The 18,676-nt window shown below is 44.0% G+C and overlaps 1 protein-coding gene across 10 annotated transcripts in view; it reads right to left on the bottom strand.

The window, feature by feature from the left end:
• LARGE1 (LARGE xylosyl- and glucuronyltransferase 1) overlaps positions 1-18,676 on the bottom strand; it is a 534,909-nt gene that overhangs the window by 80,053 nt on the left and 436,180 nt on the right. For all 10 annotated transcript variants that reach the window (XM_046646633.1, XM_046646628.1, XM_046646630.1 and 7 more), the window contains 2 exons: positions 5,041-5,153; positions 3,104-3,229 (listed from right to left, as the gene is read on the bottom strand). In XM_046646633.1, coding sequence (XP_046502589.1) covers positions 3,104-3,229; positions 5,041-5,153 — 239 coding nt within the window. The remainder of the gene's footprint in view (positions 1-3,103; positions 3,230-5,040; positions 5,154-18,676) is intronic.

The raw sequence follows: 18,676 nt of genomic DNA, 5'->3' as shown, positions 1-18,676 counted from the left end.
CCACACTTCTAATTTTCTCTATGACCTCCTTCTGATAGTCTAATTAGACATATCCCAATTTCTTCTCTTTCAGTTTTTCTATCTCTTTTTCTCTCTGTGCTGTGTTTTGGGTAATTTCTTCAGATATTTCTTTCAGTTCATTAATTCTCTCTTCAGCTGGGCCTAATTTAATGCTTAACACATTCATTTAATATGTAATTTCCATAATTATATTCTTCACTTCTCAAAGTACTATTTGATCCAAATAGGTCTATTCATCTTTGAGACTCTGTTGTTCCTCCATCCTACTTTCAATATTCTTTATTTCTTACACAGTAAAATTACTTATATAGGCGTATCTCAGAGATATTGTGGATTTGGTTCCAGACCACCCCAATAAAGCAAGTCACACAAATATTGTGGTTTCCTAGTGCATGTAAAAGTTATGTTTGTGCTATACTGTAGTCTATTAAATTTGCAATAGCATTATGTCTTAAAAAAACAAAGCATATATCTTAATTAAAAATACTTTACTGCTAAAAAATGTAAACCATCATCTGAGCCTTCAGCGAGTCACAATCTTTTTGCCAACGGAGGGTCTTGTGAAAAACACAGTATTTGCAGAGCTCAATAAGGTAAGGTTATGCCTGTACTATGTGTTATGTCTGATAAGTCTAATACCTGCAGCCTTTGAGATTTAATTCTCCAGTCTGCCGTTCCTGCTCTCTCTCATGGTGGCTTATTTCCTTGTGTGTTCAGTGATCACTGATTGAGAATTCATTTTTCTTGAAACTCCACCTAAAGACTTCTGGTCTTGTTTTTGAGAGTATTCTTCTAAATCAGATTTCTGTTGATTTCTGCCAAATGCCTGGCAAATTTTCACTTTTTTCTTTATATTTCTGCCCCACCCATATAATTGCAGCCCTCAAAACAATATGAGCAGAGCTTGAAATTAGAAATTCTCAGGGGAAACATTTCCCCCTTATTTCATCTAAAACCAAGGATGAAACATGCAACAATCTCTATTGTCTCCTTCTTCTCTATGAGTTTTTCAACTTTCTATCCAGTGAGGATCACTCTTCACGGATCCTGACTTTATGCAATGGTCTTCTAATTGTCTTTCTTCCCATTGGGACCCAAGTCTCATCCATAACCTTGCACTAGAATAGTTACACATAGGGTTTGCCTGACTTCGATTTAGGCCTCTGGTCCCAGTATAACTCGTGATAGCATTCCCTCACTTGAACAATCAGGTCTATAGTTACTACCTTTAAACCAGGCTCCTGGCCACCAAGGATCAGCACATGCCCCTAGGAGCAAAGGTCAGATCCAGCTGCTTTTTGTTTATCCTTCTAGATTCACACTTTGTCACTGTTTCTGGCCTCTGCTTACTTCATTTACTTCACGGACTGATCAACTATGCATTCAAAACATTAAAAATTTTCTTATCCAGCATTTTCAGGGATGGTTTTATTTGCCTCCCCTTTGAACTTCTAATTTATGCTATTCTTGGAAATATTCCTGTGTATTTCATCTATTTTCCTTGTGGCTAAGAAGTACATGACATATTGATGGAACTGCATAAATGCCGATTAAAAGAATGAATGATACAGGCACTTCTGCCTCATTAAATTGTTTCTAATACTTTTCAATGAACTTCAAGGGCATTAAAAAAAGTTTTTCCTTTTTGACTCTGTAATTTCACTCCTGGGAAGGTGTGAACTTTAAGCTATTCATTGTGACACAGTTTATATTTGTGAAAATTTGAAAACAACTAGGGTAACAGAAATGGGTAAGTAACGGAAGGGTATAAAATTCCATGTCCGTTATGACTACAAATAAGATATAATATGCATGTGTGGACATGGACCAGGAGCCAATTAGGAAAGACTGACTTACCAGGAAGGCAAGGTTTGGGTTCCTTTTCCCTTCTGAAAACTTGCAATTCTCGTTACTGGAGTGCCACATGGGCAATGGATATAAATTTTAAATGAAGTAAACTCTATGGATGCATATATCCACTCCATCTTTGATACAGGCAGAGGGGTAAACACACTTGGTGTCAGACAGGCCTGGGTTCAAATCCTTGATCTGACATTTAACAGTTGAGGTCAGTTCTTCATTCCTCCTATGGTAGGCAGGGAATTCTGACACATCCCTTCACTCTGGGCTCAGCCATATGGCTACTTTGGCCAATAGGCTATCAGCAACAAGGACTCAAGGTTTCCTTGCGTGCACTAGGGCTTCCTCTTCCACCTCTGCTTCACCATGACAACAAGCCAGACCAGCCTGCTGATGGGATATGGAGGAGAGCCAAGCTGCCCCAGCCACCAGCCATCCCATCTGAAGCTGACCACAGACACGTGGTTAAGCCAGTGAAAATCAGACAACCATCCAGCCAACCTGTAGAATCACCAATTAAATAAACGGTGTTGATTTAAGCCACTGTTAGAATAGTGTGTTACGCAGCATCACCTATGGCAGCAGATAACTGATACATCCCGTCTTCTTCATCTGTCTACTGCCAGGACCTACTGCTGTGTTTGGTACCTAGAGACCAATGATGAAAACTTTTCTGTCACTGTCCCTTCTCCCTGAGGTAGAACGAGACATTTATGCTTGCATCTCACCCTCCCCACACCTACAATAGCGCTTGTGATAATTTTTTTTTGCATTTATCTCCGTACACATTTTTCAGCTCGGCTAAGCCATAAATGAGTTGAAGGTAGCAAGTAAGTTATTCATATCCATATCTATGGCACCTGGCTCAGCATAGTCCCTCAATAAATGTTTTTGTTTGAACTAAATAACTGGATCTGGGGAGGTGACATGAACCAAAACAGCTGGCAGCAGGCGGCAAGACAAAGAACCACACAGGCTGGTTCCTATGCTTGGAGGCCTTATGCTTTCCAGAAAGCCTAAATGAGAGGGAAACAAAAGCAAAGAAGAAAAGAGCATCTCTCCTGCTCTTCTGCGCCCTTATCTCTCTCACCACACTGCACACAAAGCTCAGAGCCATTCATCCCCATGAAGAGTCCTCCCGATGCAGCTTTCCTCTGCCACCCCGGAGCACCTCACTCTACGGCTGCAGACGTGCCCGACGCCCACAGAGGCCTGTCTTTACCTTTAGATCAGACACGTCTCTATAGCACTGCTCGGAGCGGGTGTGGTCCGACAGCTGCACATTCCAGAAGCAGGGGAGCTTGTGCACGAGGAAGGGGTTCTGTTTGATGACAGCGTTGAAAATATCCTGGGGGAGAAAACCCAGAGACACAGTCAAAACAGTCGGGCGGGTTCCATTTCTGATGCTGGCTCTCGAGGCCCCGTGTCCTCTGTGCAAGGGCTTTTCTTGAGCCTCTTGCTCTGAACACAGGCTGGCTTGCACTGCAGGGCATTTCCCTCACCTCTTATCTCTAGGAACCAAGCAACGATGTTCGGATGGAGATGGGGGAATGCCCCATGCTGACTTGGAGCTCATAGGTCCCGCTGCTCTTGCCACACATCATCCGGCAAGTTTACGTGGGGGCAGATGGGGAGCATCTTTTCCACCCAAGCTGAGCCGGCAGATAATAAATGAAGTCACTTTTCCGCCCCTCTTCCCACCTCATCCAGGAGCCCCATGTCATCCATCCTGAGCCTCCTGGAGAGGAAACTGCGTGATGACAAGTGGCTCTGCTCATTCAGGGGCTGAGACAAATTATAGATCCTGTTTTCAGCAGCTCTTCCTGGGGCTTTTGGCGGACTCGGTGATGGATGCATCCTGGGTTCCTGCGGGCCATGGTGCCCGAGTTTGCACTCCCCATTTCCAAATCCAGCTCTGACTTTCCTGAGGAGGCCTTGCCTCTTTCGGGCTCTTTTCCAAGCTCCCGTACCAGGCCATACTTATTAAGTAGCTACTGACAGGTGGTGCTGGGAGGTGATTTATGGGCCTTTGCAGCAGGAGATGGCTGAATAAACTATCCTCATTGGACGTGGACATGCAATTGCTAGCTTTTGGGGACACGCTCGAGTCATTGTGACCTGACTTAAAATATGACAATGGAGGACAATTTTCCCCTCAGGTTTAAAACAGCTACCTGGGTAATTTTTAACGCATTCATTATACCATATCTCATGTTTGAAAAATGAAATTAGTTTCTGGCTGCTTGGGAAATACTGAATAATAACAATGCTAAAAAAAAATAGTAAAGTAACCCTACGGACTTTCTTGTTTCCTTTTTATTAGAAAACTTTGCAAAAATTCAACGAATCAGACAATTGCACATTGAACAATAACACAGAGGTTGCTTTTTCGATGAAAAGGAAAGGATAAAATGCAGAGAAGCCAGAGGAATCATCTTTACATTTCAAAACGGCTATGTGCACCACAGGAAACCTGAAATGACCCTGGTAGATCAAGGTCAAAGGCTCAGGCCCCTGCATTTCCTAGTCAAAATGAGAAATGGGGTTTTAATGAATTTTAGTTCATAGTTTGGTGGTGTTCATGGACCTTTTTCAGATTGCATGGATTAAAAGTTCCTACAGCCAGGCAATTTGTCCCTTACATTTAAATGCATTTCCCTTGAGGACGGGGTCATGGTATAGGATTGAAGTAAAAGGCTTTGTTTTAAAAGTTAGGCTCTATTTGCCAGAGAGGCAAATGAAATCTTGTCTGGGAAATGTGGTGTGGCATTCTGGAATCTCAGGGAGTAGGCACGGGGCATTCCACACTGAGATGAAGATGCCAACCTCCTCTGAAACACCAAATTATCATTTAGTTATGAGCCTGCTTCAATAAACTATGAGCTCTCTGAGGCCAAGGTCTGCGTCCTTCATTGATCTCTGGAATCCTATTTCTGAACCCAGTCCCTGGCATACACAGTGTGCAGTGCAAGTGTGCTAAATGAACAAAGAGAATGAACTGAGTTGAGCTGTTGTCTTAGACTGGCAAGTATAAGGCAGATCTATCAAGTTTACAGTCACAAAATAGGTAGGAAATAATTCCGACCCATTCACTTTCAAGTTTGAGAAGGAGCACCAGGGTGCTCAGGAATAACCATGCCCTCTAACCTGGCCACTCACCTGGTCAGCTAAGGATGTGGAGAGCATGCCCATCAGCTCCCTCTCTGCGGTCAGCCTCCACATCTGCTCCCATTTCATCTTCCGCAGCTTATCTAGAAGCAGCAGGATCACCCCTGGGTAAGAGCATTGGATGGAGAAGGAAAAAACAATGGTAAGACAGAGAGCCAGGCACACCCGTCCACATGTTTGGGAGATAAACACACCTGGGTTCAACCCGAGGCTGTGCCAGTTACTCCGTATGAGACTTCAAACAATCTCTCTGAAACATCGTCATCACATGGAGCACGTTAATCCAGACCTCAAAGGCTGCTGCAGGCACTAAATGAGATGGGCAAAAGTGCCTAGTACTTTCTGGAGATAGACAGTGACGATGGCTGCACAACAGTGTGAATGTGCTTAATGCCACTGAACCGTGCACTTAAAGATGGATAAAACGGTATATTCGTGTTATGTAGATTTGACCACAATTTAAAAAACAACTTACCACTGCACATTCCCTGTAAGCATTAGATTCTCTCCTAAGCTTTTCCCCAGAGAGATGACAACCTATCTAGGTTTAGCTGATGGATGATATTTGCACAAAGCACACCATTTATCTTTACAGACAAAAAGCAGCTCCTCGATGACTTTATTCTGGGTAAGTCTTGCCAATTTGCTTTATACTTACTGACAAGCATATGAGCTCATTTCAGCATTCCTGATTTCCATAGTCTACTTGAGTCCGCCACAATCAACACATACGTAAACTATGGTGAAGGCAGCGCTGATACTGGATCATTAAGATGAGCTCCAAAAGCCTCTGGGCTCATAAGAAGCTAATAATAAGAGGTTGTTGCCTCTTCTTCTCCACTTTCTTTTTTTTTGTTATTAGTATTTATGGGGAGGGACCTGGGTGGATGGGGGATTGTATAGCGAGGAAAATTGCCATTGTATACCCTTCTGTATTTTTTAAAATGTTAAAACAAATATATTACTCAGGCAAAAATAAACTAACTAAATAAAAATCTAAAAAGAAAAGTACATTGTGGCTTAGTTGAATGACTTAGAAGCAGCTGTCTCCTACCAGGTCAGTTAGAGCATGCAGAGAGAACACAGAGCAAAGAACACGAAGGGCCAAGAGAATTTCCCCAAAGGCCACTGCAGTTAATTTGGTGGATGGAATTGTAGCACCCATGGGCTCCCCAATCAATCCTTCTCAGCATGCTGAGCTCAGCAGAGCGGTCAGTGGAGAAAACGCCAGGCAGTTGAAAAATGAACTTAATTGATACCTAGTACCTACCTTTCTAAGACTGTTGGAAAGAAACTGATTCCCCAAATCACACATAAATGCCAACTCTGAGACTTTTGACTTATTCCAGTGGCGCCTATCTGGAGCGAAAAGTATATCTACTACTTAGGGAAACGTGTTTGGTCTGGTGAAGTTGAAATAAAAAAATATCTGGTTATGGGAAGAATGGGATAACACACCAATCTGACCTTTTCTGTGAGAAGGGTGAATTATATCTATTGCATATCTCCTGTGTGCTTTGTAAGGTTTTTTGGCACATATTTCACTTATGGCTCACAAGATCACTACAAGCTAGATACTGTCATCCTTATTTTGTAAGTAGGGAAACTGAGGGGCTGAGTAAGACTCTTGAACAATGCACAGTATATGAGTGGCGAAACCAGATTCAAACTCGGATCCGCCTGACTCCAAAGCCAGCGCTTCTTCATCTGCACCACACTGACCAGAGCCCCAGCGATGCCTCTTTGGAGCCCGTGACTCAGGCCAAGACTTTTCCTCTTTTGACTTTTGGTTTCTACATGTGTAAAATGCAGAAAATGCTACTTGCCCTGCAAACCCAGAAAACTGCCCCACCCCCTAGTGGTAGACTGGTAAATGATTAACTCCCAGCTCTCCAGGGGAAGAACTCAAACCAAAAACTTAATTTGTAGCATCTGCCGATTCCTATGGTGTAAATACTCCCAGCGTGGCTGCTTTCAAGTTACCAACGTGACATCAGCGAACGCTCAGGGGGAAGCAATGTGCTCGATTAGCCATCCCGAGTCAGTGTGAGTGAGCTCCAGCACACCACTGAAATTGTTCCCTAAACCCGGGAGATATTTCAGAAATGGTAAAATTCACCACAAGCATATCATTTGATTGCTTCTTTTGGGGAGAAAGGAAAGAAAAATTGAGAAAGTCACAAACCAAGAGAATACAGTGATGGATTCCAGAAAACAGATTCCAACCATGTGAAAGAGAATTTCATTAAACCTTATTGCAGAAACTATTTCTAATTAGCCTGGAGAGATGCTCCAACATGTAGAGAGAATGGGGGCGGGGAGGGGGTGGTGGAAGCTATAAACAATGATGAAAGATATTTCTGCACATTTGGAAGCTTCTAGAGATGTCAATGGTAGATCTGTCTGTCTCTGGGGACTGAGCTAAGAACCGATGCTTTTAAATGGTGCTGAGACTCGGCGAGTCCTAAGTGGCAGATGCAATTTCACCCTGTCTGCCAGGCTAGTTAACAAAAGGGGAGCGTCTAGAACAGAAAACTAAATGCAGAAATGTGGCATCATTGCACCTGTTACCCAGTCTTTTCTTCTGTGTAATTTTAATTTAATTTTTAAAAGCATGAACTATTTCAAACCAACGGAACACTTCAGAAACTAATCAAACAAATACTCAGCACCTAATTTAATAAATGCTAATATATGGCCACATTAACTGTTAATAATAAAAAGTCATAGATAAAGCAAAAGCTCCTCCATCTCATCCTAGCCCCTTGTCCTTCCCCAAGGGTAAGGAGGGTCTTGAGGTGGTTGGGTCTCATTTCTATGCATGTTTTTGTACTTTTATTCTCTATGCATACAGTAATAAACAATATATGGTGTTTTTAGTGTTTCGAGGTACAACGTTTCTATTCTAATTTACCTTGTCACCCAATGTTATGTCTTTAAGATTGAACTATGTTAAGATTGACCATCTAGTTTATTCATTGTAATCACTTTATCCACTGTATAAATATACCACCATTCACGTGTGCATTCCTCTACTGAAGACATTTTGGCGGTTTCCAATGTTTCTGCTATTATAAACAATGCTGCAGTAAACATCCTAATCCCAGTTCACTGGGCACACTTCTGAGAGCTCAGCTGGGGCACATACAACCTCTAAAGTTGTGCAAAGATTGCTGTGTTGACAGCACTGCCTGTCTTGAAACATCTTGAACCGCTCCATCTTCCTTCTCTCTTACATTCAGGCCACCACAGAGTCTCATGGGGTCTATGTTCAAAATGCTTTTCACATCTCTTCTTTCACTCATCCATTTAAGAGTTATTTACTGAGCACCTACTATGTGCAAGCTAACTGAAATAGACTTATACTGTCATTCTTTCTGACTTTTCCCAGTCTCATGGGTTTTATTCAAAATACGAATTCAGCATGTATTTACTGAATGTAGAACGTTCAGTCTTGGCCAGGCCCTTTTGTGGGAGACACACAAATCATTACGATTCAATGCTATGACCGCAAACACTGAGAATGTGCTCGGTTTATTCAGGAACACAGAGGAGGGAGGCCGACGCCAGCCTGGGCTAGGGCTCGGTCAGGCAGACAAGGTGGGGTTGTCTGGGGAAACAACATGGACAGAGGCAGCATGGCAGGACTGGGCTATGCAGGAACCAGAGTGTGCGATAGCTTGATGGTTGAAACAGAATGCTCTGGAGCAAATGCAAAGACATGAGCTGGTACAGGTGAGCAGGCAATGGATCAGGAAGGGCCTTGTACCTATGCAAAAGAGGTGCTTTCCAGCCATTTCACGGCATTTCCTACACAGAAAATGATATCTTTATAACCCACTGGAGGAGAGGGAGGAAGCTGCTTGTGGCTGGAAGGGCTGATCCAGGCCTCCCTTAGGTGCCTGCAGGGCTGAGGGGATCACTAGCTTGGCACATCTGTCACCCATATGTGCCACACTGGTTGGAAAGTCCTGCTGAGGCAAGTGGGAGGTAGTGAAGGATTTTGAGGAAGGGCATGCCCATGACAACCTAAAATGTTGTCTCCCATGTCACACTTCCCAGGATGGAAGGCCTCCCGTATCTCAGGGAGCCTAAAGAACAAGCCATAATTCCTTAGCCTGGAATTTATTTTGGAGTCTTGCCACAGTTTACTTTCTTCCCTTTCATCAGACCCTTCCTTCCAGCAAAACCGGCACAAGGACACTTTGTCACTTAAACACTTCTTTCTTTGCAAACGTGACAGGCCAATATGTGACAGCCTGGTTTCCACTTCAGAATCCCAGAATGTTGACTAAATCTCCCTCTCTCCATTCCCCAATTCAACCAAGAAACAGAATCCAAAACAAACATGACAATTTACGATCCGGCTTGTCACAAAGCTTCTGACTTCCACTCTCAGCTTCTGCATTTCAGAGCTGTCGTATTCATCGTCTCTTCTGACTTCGCCACAATCTCAGAAAGGAGACAGGCTAATCATTATTACCGCCTTTGGAGAGATGCGGAAGTGAGTTGTGGACAAGGGAGGTGACGTTTCCAATGTCACAGTGCTGGCAAGTGCTTCCTACTGCCCTGTCTGGAAAAGGGTCTTCATCCTGGAACGTCAGGACTAACGCAGACTGCGTGCATCCCGTGCCAGCAGGGCCAATGGGAAGGATTTCCTTCGTGCCTTGACATTTTAAAAGACTGCTTCACATTAAACAGGAATGCCAGACATGTACTTGGCCAACACAGGCCAACGTGCGCTCACGGGAATCAGAGTTCCCAGGACCCACCGCCTGGCTATATGTGAGCTGCCCTTGACATGTCAAACAAACCACTGGGGACTCTGTCTGGCCTTTAATCTTGGGTCCTGCATTCAGAAGTTATTTTCTTCTATAATTCATTTTAGAGGTATGTTTTGAACACCTCCTATGGTTCTATTCATTGGGTTAACTGTAGACTTTGCAGTTTGTGAAACACAGTCCTTGTTTTCAGGGAGCAAGGTCTTACAGGGATGGGAGATGAGTAACCAAGAAAACACAAAACACCACAATAGATAGGAGATGTGGTAAGAACGATGGGAGCCAGTACAGGGAGACCGATGGTGATCCAGGTGTAGGGGGAAGCATTAGGGAAAAGCTTCCTGAAATAACCGATGTCTAAACTGAAGCCTGAAGGATGCTAGGGATTACCTACATGAAGGTCAAGGCAGACAGGCTTCTGCCCTCAGGCTTGTGCATGTCTACCAGGTAGGAAATATCTCCCACCACATTTGAACAGCAGACTTTCAAAGGTAACGACCCATTTCCCTTCTTCTTCCAAAAAAGAGAATTCAAAAGAGGCTACATAAAGTTGCCTAGCATGGGTGAAAATGCTTGTCTTTGCTCATAAATCTATAATTAACCGCTGGTTATTCATACAATAAGTATCCCCACGACCTCATGCTGATGCAGTAGAGTGAATTCTGGGAACACGGGCAGTTCTGTAGCCATCACAGAAGAGGGAGCTGCACGTAACATGCAAATTGAAACAGACTTAGAAACATAAGCCCTGAGTTTGAGTCCTGATATTACTGCTTTATGAGCAACATCTCTTAAAAAAACTCACTGGGATCCTGAGTCTCAGTTCCTTACTTGTAATATGGGGACATTCTCACATTAACTCCAAGGTGATTATGAGGATTAAAACATTGCATCTTTAAAAGTATCTGGTATATGCCATGATCTATTATTTCCTACCTTGAAGTAAAAATCCCATGACATTAACAAAAAGGGTACAATAGGAACAGCACTAGATATTGCTGACTTAAAAAATTAATTGAAAATAAATATCTATACCCAGTAATTCATTCACTAGCCTGGATTCACTCGTCTTTCTAAAAATCTTAAAAATCCCCTTGTGTGTAGAATACACAGGACACTTAAAAATTTTGAAATAGTTTCAGGCCCATATTCCTTCTCTGTCAGTTTATCGTGTCACAACCAGCATGATTAAGAGGTCCCCTGGGGTTTATTCCAAGTGGCAGGTAAGGGATACAACCCACGGGAAGAAAAAAAATAACAAAGGAAAGAAAATCCACTACAAGTAAAATTATGTGCATAAATTACGGTCTTAAGCAGCGAAGGGGTCTGCTTAGGCTGTTAAACAGAATCACCTGGATACACATTTATACGAGAACCTGCTTGTGTCTTCAAAGGTTCAGAGTTTGCCCCTAGATGGTACCAGAGCCGAAAAACATTTCTAAGAGAAACATAATTCTAACTATTTATTGACCTCACTCCTATGGTGCTGGGGAGATATTCTAATTCATGATGGTGAAGGCCTTTGGAAATATGAAGCTTATAAATAACAGTTGCAGAATCCATACATTTCCTCATTAAGGTGCCTAATTATCACTCCCTGAACTTGCAGATTCCCACTAGAATGAACACAAATTATGTACACACATGCAACATGGGAACAAGCTTTGTAAGTGAACATTACTCAAAATGATGAAAATGGCTCCTTTTGAAATTGGACCCTTTCAAGCTGAAACAACACGGATCTGGCTTGGGGAAGCATGCCCGGAGTCAGACCCTGACACTGCATTCCTGCTGTCAGGGGGACAGTGGTGCCAAAAAGCTTGACTCTGGCCTTTGCCTGGCATTTGCTGCTGCACGATCCGCCCATTTCCATACTTGCTGTCGGGCTCTGGGAGCGCGGAGCGAGCCCTTCACCCTGGAGGCCGGCGCTCTGCACAGAGGCAGCCGGCCTTAAATTTGACAGGGACTCCTGGCAGAGCTGGCTGGGCCACCTGGGGCGGGCAGGGCTTTACTTCAGCCGTTGTGCCAGGAGCATAAGAGACCAACACTAAATAAATGAATAAATAAATAAAAAATCAAAGGCTTCTCCTGTGAACATCTGGTCCAGCGGTAGGGCGTTTCATCTGCGGATCAGAGGGCAATGTGTCTTTTTCCCAAACTGAATGTGTAGCAATGGCTCGGGAGCCAAGAGGGCAGGGAAAGAAAGGTGAATGTCTATGTAGAGAGGAGAGAGAAAATAATGCTTTTTTGTTTTTTATGAGCTAGATATTGATTTTACCAATGCAACTGCAAAAGGGAGAACAGACTAAAGATGGCGACAATGCTGATGATACCTACCATTTATCAAGCAATTGCTGTATACTGGGACACGCTTCTTTATTAGATGACCTCCGATTCTTATGACAAACCTGCAAGGTGGATAGAGTTACCCCCATTTTACAGATGAAGAAACTAAGGCTCATATATAGCTAGTGAGTGGCAAAATTAGTCTCACTCTCTGACCTGTGGTCTTTCAACCAGGCCATGCTGCCTCCTGTGTACATGTGTGTCTGTGTACATGCACATTGCTAAACACAGCAAGACCTAGTTGAATCAGTGGCTTAAAGCCAAAACAAGTCTGCTGGCTCCTGGAGGAACAGTAAGTAAATGTCTGAGGGCACTGAGAAGACCACAGGCCATAACCAGACTGCCTATGTCAAATCCTGGTGGGAGACCAAGCATAAAAAAGGCCAGGAAAGGCAGGGCTCCTCAAAGACCATCCTGTGTGAAACTGAAGCTGCACGCGGAAGGTGGGGCCTGACCTGGTGTATGTGAGCATGGGTAACCAGCTGGAGCCAAGAAAGATTTCAGTCAGCACACTGTTTCAGGGCTAACTAAAGTCAACCTTCCCTCCTGTGTAGCACAGAGATCCTCTCTTTCTGCATCTGAGCCCACTGGGCATGTGTCGTACCACCTCTTGCAGGCAAGGAGAACCCCCTGAAGCTTTCTCAGCAAAGGGAGTACCTTAAGCTGGCATTATGAAGACCTTCTGTTTAAGAGAAGATTCCACCACTATCTTATTTCTTTCTTTCCATGCAGCTGGCTAATATGGCTACAATCGGCTTGGTCAATTCAGACCACGTGCTTCCTCAACTCAGGAGGAGAAACTGAGGTTGAAAGCGGCTGCGTGCCTCCTTCCGGCCAGTTCAGAGCAGGTTTCAGAGTAAACCTTTTATTCCCACACCCAGTGTTTCCCAGTGTGTTACATGGTGCTCTGCAGGATACCCATAGGTGTTGTGGGAATCAGGGTGAACGAAGTTAAAAGTTTAGGAGGCGGTGAGTTCAAGAAAGTTCAACAGTGTCGGACATATCAACGCACACGTGAATCTCAAAGGGGGCTGCTGCATCCAACGTTTTCCAGATTCATCTTCCAGGACCTTTTCCTCCTTGCCCCCAGGAATCTGAAGGAATGGATATTGCCTCTTCCCTTCACCTTGATTGCTCCCTGCCTTCTGTCTGCACCTTCTCAGCTCGCCACCTGCACTGCAAGGGCCGTTCCATGAAAATAAAGATTTGTTCCTTACTCCGTCAGCGTTTTCTGTGCTAGTTTGACCCAGAGAAATGAAAGCTGAAGTGGGCACCGAGTGGGCTGCCACGCAGGAGGCTCTGGGGAACAGGCTGTCATCCAGAAATGTTTACGAAAATGATCCTCATAATCGCGACTTTCCTCTGTCTTGCTTTGAAGCGCTAGAGTTCCTTTCTCACATGTGACCCAATAGAAGGGGATTTTATTAAAAATCACTTAATTTAAAATCTCCTGCTGATTTTGCCTGGGACACTTTTGATCATATAAATTGAAAGGTTTTACTTTTTTGCTTTTTAAAGTTTTTCCTTCCTGAAAGCTCTTTGTCAGAGAAAGAACATGGAAATCCTTCTACCCGAAGCCATCCCTGACATGGCTGGGATTTCTGAAAGTGTGGATGGAGTACAAAGGGCTGCTCAGACCTTATAAAAGGCTGGTGGTAATTTACTCACTCGTTCATTCACTCAGTAAATACTGAGTGACTTCTATGTGCCAGGCACCAGATCCACAGAGATGGAAAACACAGTGGTCACTACTGTCAAGAGTCTGGAGGTACTATGGGTATTCCAATAGAGAGATGTGTTCTGGGCAGGCAGGGCTGGCTCAAAAGGAGAGTGGGGTCAGATCTCATGTTGTGGGGAGTGGCCCTTTAAGAGAACAAAATTTCACCATTCCCCTTTCAAACACAAATGTATTTGGACAAGACTGTGATAGGGCTAAGAGCAGGAAGGGTTTGGTGGCTGGTAAACACTTTTTAACAACACTTGCAGAGTACTTTTATTTTTCTGCTTTAATAAGCAAACTTTTTACTGAAGTATATATTCAGAAAGGTGCACAGATCATAAGTGCACAGCTTGATGAATTTATACAAAGTGAACTCACTGTGGTAATCAGAGCCGAGACCAAGAAACAGAACATCACTAAGAGCAGAATGCCCTTTGCAATCACACATACACACATTATCTTGCCATTATCCCAAATTCTTACACCATAGTTTAATCAATTTCTGAATTTTACATAAATTGGATCATATTGTATGTCCCCTTTTTATGACTGGCCTTTTGGCCCAATAATGTCTGTGCAATCCATTCCTATTATTGCATGCAGGTGTAGTTTGATCATTTAATGCTCCATAATAACCTATAATAGGAATATATCTCATCCTAGTTATCCATTATATTGCTGATGGACATTTGGGTTGTTTCCAGTTTTGAAAGCTGGTATAACCATTCTCAAACACGTCTTTTGGTGTCATACGTCTGCATTTCTGTTGGGTGCAAACCTAGGAGTGGAACTTCTGGGTCAGAGAGAGTGTCTCTGTTCAGCTTAAGTAGATATTGCAAAGTGGTTCTTCCTATTTACACTCTTGCTAACAGTGTATGAGAGTTCCAACTGATCCGTATCCCCACTAATAACTGGCATTGCCTGCCTCTCTGCATTTTAGACCTTTTGGTAGGTACACAGTGGTGTCGAATTATGGATTGTAGTTTGCATTTTTTCATGATTAATGACTTGGCACCTTTTCAGATGTTAACTGCCCAGTCGGGTATCCTCTTCTAGGAAGTGCCCATTCAAGTCTTTTGCTTATTTTTCTATTGGGTTGCCTGCCTTTCTCTTGCTGAATTGCAGGAGCTATTTATAGATTCATCAGGCAGAGACCCAATGCTCAATGCTGGCTGCTTTCCCGAGTGGGCGGTGCCCACCGACCACTTTGCTAGTTTTTGTGGAATCAAAGAAGATTAAGCTGGAAGAAGCCTCAGAAGGTCATCAGATCCCTGTCCGACCCCCATCCTCATTTCCCTGAGGAAAGTGAGGCTCAGAAAGGCTGAGTGGCTCAAAGTAAAACAACAAACACAAAGTAAACAAAGCTCAAGGACCCCCAAAGCCCCACCTCTCCCCTGTGCTTTTCTTTCTCTTCTTCCTCCAACTCTCCACTTCTCTCTAACCCATCGTTTAAACTCATCTGTTTTCCTTAGTCCTCCTAGACTCATTTGTCAAATGTGGGGGATAATTTCTGGTCAACTGTACAGACAGCTCCTCTTAACCAGAGAGAGCTTTGCAAATAACAAGTTGATGAAAAGTGCCACTGTGGGTTGAACTGGGTACCACAAAAAGATACAGTCAAGTCCCACCCCCAAGGACCTGTGTATGGGACCTTATTTGGAAATAGGGTCTTTGCAGATGTAATCAAGTTAAGATGAGCCATGTTAAATTAGGGCGGGTCCTAATCCAATGACTGGTGTCCTTATAAGAGGAGAAGAGACAGAACCAGATGCACAGGGAAGAAGACCGAACCAGACGCAGAGGGAAGGAGGCCACGTGAAGATGGAGTCAGACACTGGAGTGATGCTGCTGCAGGCCAAGAAATGCCTGGGGCTACCAGAAGCTGGAAGAGGTGAGGAAGGATCCTCCCCTAGAGACTTTGGAGGGTGGAAGTTCTGGCCAACATCTTGATTTTGGACTTCTAGCCTCCAGAACCACGAAAGAATAAATTTCTGTTTAACCCACCCAGTTTATGGCACTTTGTTACAGCAGTCTTAGGAAACCAACAAGCGCCAACTCCCCAAATCCACTTACTTTGCCTTAACGAAACACATATTAATTTCCAAGCACCCTAGGCTGCTGTCTTGGGCCAAACTTATTATTGCCATTTTCCAGATTTTTTGACAAATTTTCAGAGAATCATTAAATCATAGAAGATAAGTGATTTTGCCCATTTTAGACAGCAAGTGATAAGAAAAACCTAAAGCAGAAACCATGCTCACTGAGCTGTGGTTCTGGCTTTCCTCCCACCCAGGAAACCCACCAGGGGATCAAGTCTCTTGCAGGACCAGCTCTGAGACAAGACAGCCTTTCACAGCCAGTCCATCCATAAGCAGGAGATAACAGATACTGAATAAATACACTCTAGCCATGCCCAGGCCACTGCAGTGAGGGTAATCATTGAATACTTTCCAGCCTGTCTCTTCCAGTAAGAAGAAAGCATTTTCTGGAGCTGTATGGGGGAAAAATAGAGAGTGTCGAAAACTTTGGTCTTAAAATTACCACAGAACAGAATGAAGCATATTATGATGCTTAGAAGCCAGAAGTAGATGCAAAAGCCCAGACAGCACCACAGAGCCTGCCTGGGGGTCTGGAGCCCCACAGACTTTCTATCAGGCACTGAAAAATAACTACTCTCTGAATAGAAGTCAGATCTGCTGACCAGCTTGTTGGCATGGAGATTTTAATTTTTTACGAATAATGAGCCTGCCTCTCCCCACCAGTCTGGCTGGATGCTTCGCTGCACAAGATGATGTCTCATTTGCTTACCAAGAAGGGCGAGACGGCTTGGATAGCCAAGCAATTCTGACCAGTTGAACGTGCCCTAGAGCCCGCCTGAACACGGAGCTGACAGACCGCGGAAAGGGCAAGAAGCTTTTTGCAATTTCAAAGGTAAACAACGTGAGCCCACGTGGAAGGGCGCACTACCTGTCTTTTCATTATTCACTCGTTCACACGCTCAAAGAAAAAACCTTCACTGGGAAACCACCAGTGAGGTGTGTAGAACTCACAGCCGCCTTCTTTACTTTTCACCTCCTATTCAGGAAGTGGAAAGAACTAGCACTTCTGGAGTGTCTCTTAGGGGTCTGGGGTCACGCTGTGTATTCTGTTTGTCCACTCCAGGTCCACTCTCCGCCCTTCTCTGCCTTCATCTGTGCCCTGGCAGACTCACTGCCACAGATTGCATCACCTGGCATCCCTGGTGGCTGTTTCCTGGTTGGAAGCACCAGCCACAGACTGGAAGGTTGCAGGAAGGAGAGGGGATTCCATCCCGGGGCACTGTCGAGTTTGGGCAGTGTTTCCAGCACTGCCTGTGTCCTGTGTCCTGTGTCCTCTCTCGCTCCAGCTTCTTTCGGCTGGGCAGCCATCCTCCACGATTCTAGCTCTCACTGGTTTCTGGCAGCATTACCTCTTCCCTTTACATCTTGTTATGGGCTGAACTGTGTCCCGCTAAAATTCATGGGTCGAAGTTCTAACCCCCACCCAGGACCTCAGAATGTGACTGTATTTGGAGATAGGGTCTTGAAAGGGGTGTTAAAATGAGGTCCGTAAGGTGGACCCTAATCCAGTATGATTGCTGTCTTTATAAGAAGAGGAAATTTGGACAGACAGGTACAGAGGGATGACCCTGTAGAGATAGGGAGAAGACAACCATCTACAAAGGAAGGAAAGAAGCCTCAGAAGAAACCAACCCTGTGGATGCCTTAATCTTGGACTTCCAGCCTCCAGAACTGTGAGAAAATAAATTTCTGCTGGTAAGCCACCCGGGTTGTGGTATTTAGTTACAGCAGCCTTAAGAAATTAATACATGTCTCTTGGCCCAGAGCTGGTGACAGCTCACTGCTTCTGTATTCAGCATCCTTCATATCTTCAATGGTGTCCACTCACCCCATAAACGGTCCCATCATTAAAATATCTTGAATTATCTGATGAGACGTTGGGATCCTGACTATTACATGTATATTATTTCATTTAATCCCCTGAACTGCCTCCATGAAACTGGGATGGTTCTGCTTTACATTTAAATCAGTTTAAGTAAGTTTAAATAAGAAAACTGAAGGTCAAAGAGGTTACATAGCTAGTGAATGGCAGAGTGGGGATTTCAACCAAGGTCCTTCCGACTCCAGTGGCAAAGTGTGCTGATTCAGATAGACCTGGAACACGCTTAATGAACAAACCATCTCACAGAATCAGAGGCCCAGGGAGGGGAAGGACCCTTGGACATCTAGAGTCATCTCTTTATTTTACAGATGGAGAAACCAAGACTCAGAGAAGGGAGCTCAACGTCCTAAGGTCAGGAAGCTTGCCCAGTGGCAGAATTAGGACTTGAATCTAAGTCTCTCGACTCCAGCTTTGGTACTTTGTGTCGCTCCCCTGACTGGTTTCAGAATGACAGCAAGAATAGAGGCACCTCTCAAGTCTCGTACTTGGATTACCTGGGGACCTGACCATAAACATTAAGGGTCCTAGCATCAATCCATATGTCAGCTCCACATGACCTTGGGCAAGTGACTTCATTACTGCTCTGTGGTTCAGTGTACTCTTCTGTAAAACGGGTATGAATAATGACTCATAGGACTGTTGTGAGGACTAAGTAAGATAAAATAAAACACTCAGCACAGTGACTAACACATAGGATAGTCTTAATTAAATAATGAGCCACTCCTATCAGCTGGGATAGATTTTTTAAAACTAAACTAAGTTCCTACTGACTTGTAGGCATTGAATTCACTGCTTAGAA

Source organism: Equus quagga, chromosome 19 (assembly GCF_021613505.1).
Source record: "Equus quagga isolate Etosha38 chromosome 19, UCLA_HA_Equagga_1.0, whole genome shotgun sequence".
In the NCBI taxonomy this organism is placed as follows: domain Eukaryota; kingdom Metazoa; phylum Chordata; class Mammalia; order Perissodactyla; family Equidae; genus Equus; species Equus quagga.
The sequence above is the reverse complement of the archived record's forward strand: the minus strand, read 5'-3'. Positions and strand labels throughout refer to the sequence as shown.